At 45.2% G+C, this 7,313-nt stretch overlaps 1 protein-coding gene across 1 annotated transcript; it reads left to right on the top strand.

The window, feature by feature from the left end:
* The first annotated feature begins 2,005 nt into the window (after positions 1-2,005).
* LOC105999487 (vomeronasal type-1 receptor 4-like) lies at positions 2,006-5,849 on the top strand. Its single transcript, XM_013034518.1, has 2 exons — positions 2,006-2,701; positions 5,769-5,849. Exons 1-2 carry the CDS (start codon positions 2,006-2,008, stop codon positions 5,847-5,849), a joined length of 777 nt encoding a protein of 258 aa, XP_012889972.1.
* The last annotated feature ends 1,464 nt before the right edge of the window (positions 5,850-7,313 follow it).

The following is a 7,313-nucleotide window of genomic DNA, read 5'->3' as shown; positions in this document are numbered from 1 at the left end:
CCCCCCGTCCGTCAGGGTCCAGGGAGGAGAGATGAAAAGAAAGATTTTTTAAAAGCAAAGCAAAACAAACCCTTAATTTGCGGAGAGGATGATTACAAGGTGCACAGGAGCAGGTGAAAGGCTCTGGGCTTGGAGAACAAGAGAGACAGGTGAATATCCCCCCGCTTCCCCCACAGGAATGGGGAGATAGGAAGCAGAAATAAATTCAGTGTGGCTAGATCAAGGGAGTAGGATGCAGGGCACAGGGCATTTCCCAGAGGAAGGCATTTCAGTATTTGCATGTGGCCATGCTGAACACTACAGGTGAAGAAGAAAGACTCCCTCTCTCCCTCTGAAGCTTTTACTCCTCCCACAATGAGTGAGTCTGTTCTCATTATTTCTTAAAGAACCGTCTCACTCGAAGCTCTACTGTAGGAGAGCATTGTGAGTCTGGTAACTAGACTGCTTTGAATGGTAAATTTCAGGGTCAAACAAAGAATCAGACCCAACTTTGACACTGACACATGAGAAGAGATTGAAAACAGTGACTGGGCTGAGTCACTTCTTGAGCACACAGATGCCAAGGGGCAAATAGGTCCTCAAAGGGGGAGTGGAGCCTTCTTAACCCCTAGCAGTCAGCATCACAGCCACACACAGAAGGCAGGGAGGAGCGGGAGAGGAAAGCCAAGACTCACAGGACAGTATATTTTTTTTGTGGTCTTAGGACAGTGCAGCACAGACTGTGAGGGACTCCAGCGTTGTGCCTCACAGAAGATCAGGAAACTGTTAAGATTCAGTTAATTAGAATGAGAAAACCTGAAAGGGTTTCCTTGTGTATTCTGAGAGTTACCAACTCCACAGAATGCTGCCTGAGATGTGGTGGAAACATTAAATGAAGCTCACTAATACATATATATAATATAAAATGCATAATGTATATGACATAATAGGTAAAATAGAATTATCTAATGTACATTGTAATACAATATAATGTACATTACATATTAGAATTATTATCATTTTTATATTGATCATACAAGTTAATAAAAAACAAATGTTTAAAAAGTAAGCGTTCTAGGGGCTGAGAAGGTGGCTCAGCAAAAAGAAAAAAGCCGGGGGCTGGGAAGGTGGCTCAGTGGTAGAGCACTTGCCTTGCATGCTCGAGGCCCTAGGTTCAATTCCTCAGCACCACATGAGCAAAAAGAAAAAAGCCGGAAGTGGCGCTGTGGCTCAAGTGGTAGAGCACTAGCCTTGAGCTGAAGAGCTGAGGGACATCGCCCAGGCCCAGAGTTCAGGCCCCATGATGAGACCCAAAAAAACAAACAAAAAAAAAGTAAGCGTTCTAAAGAAAAATGGCCAGATAAGCTAAAATTAGTTTTTCAATATAACATTATAATCTGTGCTTGTTTTCTCCCCCTAATGGTATTTGTTTCCAAAGTCTCTGATTCTCTAAGACCATGACATTCAAAATGTTGGCTCTGTCACTGTAGGATCAAACCAGTTTGCTAACTTTAAAAGTTAGAAGTCACATGGATTTGCATTTCATCATCTTGACTAAAGATTGCCACAAGCAACTCAGGACTGGGAATACAAGAGTTTCACAACACACCATCTTGAGTCCCCTTTCCTGATGCATTTACTCAGTGCGTCCTTTTCAAACATCTCTTCTATTTCAGCCATGCTGTCGAACAAGACTCTCAAGTGCACCGATGTTACAGTCTGGTGGGAACTTTGGAATGTGGCCTAGTAGTAGAGTATTGTCCTATCATGCATGAGGCCCTCCATACCACTATACACAGAAAAATAAATCAGAAAGAAAAAGAAGACTGGAAAGTTATGAACGTGAACTCTGTGATGGCTATCAGTGGGTGGCTCCCATGTTAGACTGACTCTGGTATGTCTCCCAAATCTTCCACAAGGCCAGACAACTTAGGAACATTCTTGACAGTGTTGGCTCAGCTCACTCTTCAGCTCAGGCCTTTGCTGCCATCACTTCCACATGAAGCCCTGAGAACAGGCAGCGGACATGGCTGTAATTGCCATCTTGCCTTTTCAGATTATAGTTGGGACTCTGGCCAATGTCCTTCTCTTCTTCTACAATGTGTCTAGACCGAGGCCCACACAAGTGATTTTCTGTCACTTGGCTGTGGCCAATGTCTTACTTCTCACCACCGGGATTCCTCTCATCATGGTGGCTTTCGTTTCAAGACATCCCCGGTCTAGTCTTGGATGTCAGGTGGTCTACTACATTAACCATGTTGCTCACAGTGCCGTGCTGTGCTCCACCTGTGTTCTGAGCGCCTATCAGGCATTCACACTCATCCCTGGGAGTGGAAGAAGGGTGGTTATGATAGGGAGACAAGTCCTGGGGTCCACTGGTCATACCTGCTGTGCCTGCTGGGTGTACAGCACCCTAATAAGCACCTACCTTCCCAGTAGACTCACAGGTCCACAGTACAAGCACAACCACACCCATCCCCACAACCAGTGGTTCTGCTCATCCTTAGGCAGTACTGTGGGCTTTGTTTTCTTGTTGTTTGTCTCTAATGCCATATTTATTGGCCTTGTGGGCTGGGCCAGTGGGTCCGTGATTCTTCTCCTGCATAGACACCACAAGAGACAGCAGCAGATTCACACCTCCAGCCACTGTCACAGAGGCTCCCCAGAGACCAGGGCAGCTTACACTGTCTTGATGCTGGTTGTCACCTTCGTCTTTTTTCATGTGCTTAACTCTGCTTTTACTTCTTATATCACTTCTTATATGAGCTTTCGTCTGTGGGTGATGTATGTGTCTTACATTTTGAATTCGTGTTTTCCTACTTTCTCTCCTATGCTTCTCCTCCTCCGAGACCCTAGAATGCCTAGTTTGAGCTTTTGAATGGTTAACAGAATCCTAGGTGTATACTAAAACCTGTGGAAAATAGTGGTCGTGTTTAATAACCATTCAGAGTATCAGTATTTTACATAAAAATCAGCAATGAGCTTGGAAAGTCAATTTGATTCCCAGTGCCTCCCAAGAGTTCTGACAGTCAGTAGATGAAATGATGAGCTCAGAACAAAATATCTCTCATGTGACTGGAGATCAAAGCATCCTGAGAAGTGCTTAAGAATACTCTTTCTTCAGGAGCAGCTGAAACGTTTCCACATTTGTGCCTTCCAAGTGTGTACAAAATTCAGTTCAATCCACAACCATTTTGCTTGAGAGAAAGACTCAAAGGCAAAAAAGTACAGCTGGGTGCAGCGCCACACACCTATCACCTCAGCATTTATGTGGCTGAGTCAGGAGGCTCAGGAGGTGAAGGCCAGCCTGAGCTATGCTGCAGGTTAGAGGGTGAGACTGCGTCTGGAAAAATGAACAAACAAAGAGAGAGAGAGTTTTCTGGACCTTATCCAATTCTCATTCTTCTCCGCTCTGAGGAGTTTCTTTCACCCTGTCAGACATGTGCAAACTTGTGAGCAGAGGAAGAACACCAGGCAACACTAGCAAACCAGTCTCAAGAGTTTTTTTTAGGGGAAGGGGACAATGAAAGGGATGACATTGGCCAAGATGCATTGTACTCATAAATTGGCACGCTGAATTGAAACCTCTTTGTACTACTACTACTACTACTACTACTAATAATAATAATAAAGACGTGTATCAGGAGAAGGTGTTGAGGTAGAATACAAAGTGTGAAAGGTAGATGGATGGGTGAGTGAAGGAAGGGCTGACACTGATCATCAACGCAAACACTGGATTGACACCCAATGTGTTTTAAAGAACACTCAAGAAACAACAGCTCAGATGGAGGATAACAGCAGTGAGAGAGCAGAAGCTGAGAGGAGATGAGAGGGGAGGAGGGGAGAGACGTCACATCCAGGAAGAGTGAGTCCTGATGGTCTAGAGCTTCATGGTGAATGCAGTTGGTGATAAAGCATCAATGACTCCAAATCGCTAGAAAAGGATTTTGAATGAACTTACTATAAGGAAATAAAAATTTGGGCTGGGAATGTGGCTAAGTGGCAGAGTGTTTGCCATAGCATGTATGACGCTCTGGGGTTTGATTCCTTGGTATCACATACACACAAAAAATAATAGCCAGGCGCTGGCAGCTCACACCTGTCATCCTAGCTACTCAGGAGGCTGAGATCTGAGGATCATGGTTCAAAGCCAGCCCAGGCAGAAAAGTCCATGAGATTCTTATCTCCAATAAACTACTCATAAAAAGCTGATAGTGACGCTGTGGCTCAAGTGGTAGAGTGCTATCCTTGAGCACAAAGAGCCTCAGGGACATTGCCCAGGCCCTGAGTTCAAGCCCCAGGACTAGCAAAGAAATAAAGGAAGAAAAGGAAGGAAGGAAGGGACAGAGGTAGTGAGGGAGAGAATAGAGAAACACAAGCAAAATAATGAAAAGCAATTCTACAAAAAAAAAGCCCCCCCCCCAAAAAAAAAGGCTTGTGAAGAGGAGAAAAAATCCACTCAACCATATTGATAATCCTGCAATAGCAAATGGAAAGCAAGGATAAATGCTTTCCCCCAAAGACTCCATCCACAGTGCTCAGGTGATGCACTCCCGTCGAGGACACTGGCTTACACTTGACACTCTTATATTTGGTGAAACCACTTGTGGGTCATTCCTTCTGCTCAAGGGGTCTGACAACCTCATGTGTGAAGCAATGTCCACAGGGAGGTTTGCAGCAAATTTGTTCAAAGTAGATGAGCAAACACTGAGAATCCACCAACCACATGCCATCCCTAGAATAGATCATTACAGGGAATTAAATACAAATATATTTTAGCAAAAAATTAACTTGATAGAATCATAGTAAGCCCAATTTAAAAACAGAAAACAGGAATCACACTTTTTTTCCCCTGCCAGTCCTGGGGCTTGAACCCAGGGCCTGGGCATTATCCCTGAGCTTCTTTTGCTCAAGGCTAGTGCTCTATCACTTGAGCCATGGCACCACTTCTGGCTTTTTCTGAGTAGTTTATTGAAGATCAGAGTCTCACAGGCTTTCCTGCCCAGGCCGGCTTTGAACTGTGATCCTCAGATCTCAGCCTCCTGAGTAGCTAGAATTGATTACAAGTGTGAACCACTAGCACCATGCTGAAACTTGCCTTTTTTAGGAGACAATATTTCAGTGAGAAAAAGGAACAAGAAAATTCAGAGGGAATAAAATTTACTACATAACATAAAATTCAGAGGCAACAACTGGGGCTGGAGTGGGCTGGAGTTCGGGCGGGGTTTGCAAAGTCTCCAGCTAGTTCTTGAGCAAACAAGTTTGTGTTTGAGGAGTTTTTCCTTGCATTTCTTACTTTTCTCATGATGCTGTCTTCATTCCTTCAAATGCACAAAATATCTGACAACCAATGTATTTGGAAGGAGGAAGCAACAGTGGGGTTGTAAAGGGATACTGCCTCAGCTGGGTGCCAGTGGCTTACACCTGTTATCCTAGCTACTCAGGAGGTTGAGATCTGAGGATCACCATTTGAAGCCAGCCCAGGCAGGAAAGTCTGTGAGACTCTTATCTCCAATTAACCAGCAAAAAGCCAGAAGTGGAGCTGTGGCTTAAGAAGTAGAGCACCACCCTTGAGTGAAAAATCTCAGGGACAGTGCCTAGGCCTTGAGTTCAAGTCTGAGGACCACACACACACACACACACAAAATGTACACCTCCTGGAATGAGAACGTTCTTGATGAAGGTCAGAGACAGAGGTGATGGCTGAGGCAGAGGGGAAGCTCTGCTTAATGACCTCACACCCAGTGAACACACCAGCCAACCCTCACAGGGTTCCTCTTCCATGCCAGACAGTGATGCAGAAATCAGATGACCACACATTGAACCTTGCTGAAGATAGAGAACATGAGCGTGTAGAGTTGCCCCCCTAGACCCCTAAATTAGTCATTTGCTCTTTTCAGGATACAAGGAGAAAAGGAGTGCACTAGCACCCAATTAGGGGAAGATCCCATCCTCTCTGGGCCTCCTTCCTTCCTTTCTTCCTTCCTTTCTTTCTTTTTTGCTTTCTGTCTTTCTCTCTTTCTTTCTTTCCTTTTTCTTCCCTTCCTCCCTCCCTAACTCACTCCTTCCTTCCTTCCTTCCTTCCTTTCTTTCTTCCGTCCTTCCTTCTTTCCTTCCTTCCTTCCTTGTCTGTCATTGGTCTTGAACTCTGGGCCTGGGCACGGTCCCTCAGCAATTCAGCTCAAGGCTGGTGCTCTACCACTTGAGCCACAGCACCACTTCCAGTTTTCTGGTGGTTCATTGGAGATAACAGTTTCATGGACTTTGAACTGTGATCCTCAGATCCCAGTCTCCTGAGTAGCTAGGATTACAGGTGTGAGTCACCAGTGCCTATCTTTCTGGGTCTCTTTTCTAGAAGCCCTCTAAGCCAATGAGCTCTGGGTCTCAGAAATCCCTCCCCAGCCTTCCCAACCAATGTGAACTGAGAGACTCATTGGCCAATCAAATGGCACTGAGGACTTTTTCTTCCCCTTCCAACTGCTGTCCATTAAGGACCAAACAGGAAGCCTGGAGTGGTGAGTCAGGCCCTCATCTCCATTCTGTGTGCTTATATCCTATGTTGCTTGGCATCTTCATTTTCCCCCTTGCCTACCTCCTTTCTTGACCACCCAGAAAGAGTTTGTTGTATCCTTATTCCTTGGCCCAATATTTAGACTTTTTTTTTGGGGGGGGAGGGCAGTCCTGTGGGCTTAAACTCAGGGCCTGGGCGCTGTCCCTGAGCCTCCTCAAGGCTAGAGTTCTACCACTTGAGGCACAGCACCACTTCTGGCCTTTTCTGAGTCGTTTATTGGAGATAAAAGAGATTTCATGGGCTTTCCTACCCCAGCTGGCTTCAAGCTGCCATCTTCAGATCTCAGCCTCCTGAGTAGCTAGGATGCCAGATGCAGGCCGCCAGTGCTTGGCTTTTAACAGTTTAAACACAATATGCAGTGCTGTGGTTAGCCCCCTTGTTTGTAGGAAAAGACTACTACACTAAATCCTATGAGCTTGCTCCTGCTCCGACCCCAGCTAAGCCCCTGTTGTAAAGCCAGTGAACATGAAGCACAGAGGCTTGTTGGCTAAGCCAGGCCGCCATAAGAAATATGGAGGAAATGCAGAGAGAAAAGTAACAGCTGTAAGGTATTCTCAGAGTCAGGGGCCTTGGAAATTAAGAGGATGGATGTTTTTACATTTGATTCAGGGACCTGAACATGGAATGACAGAGAAGGCAAGAAAGCAAAGTCAGTCAACTGTATGGATTGTGAGCTTGTTAGCTGACCTACAGGGCAGAGAGTCTAAGATGTGAGTCTAAAATGTCATACATCAAGGATTCATTTACTCTTTTTTTTTTTTTT

The sequence above is a fragment of the Dipodomys ordii genome, unplaced genomic scaffold (assembly GCF_000151885.1).
Source record: "Dipodomys ordii isolate 6190 unplaced genomic scaffold, Dord_2.0 Scaffold191, whole genome shotgun sequence".
NCBI lineage: Eukaryota > Metazoa > Chordata > Mammalia > Rodentia > Heteromyidae > Dipodomys > Dipodomys ordii.
This window is presented reverse-complemented; position numbering and strand designations above follow the sequence as displayed.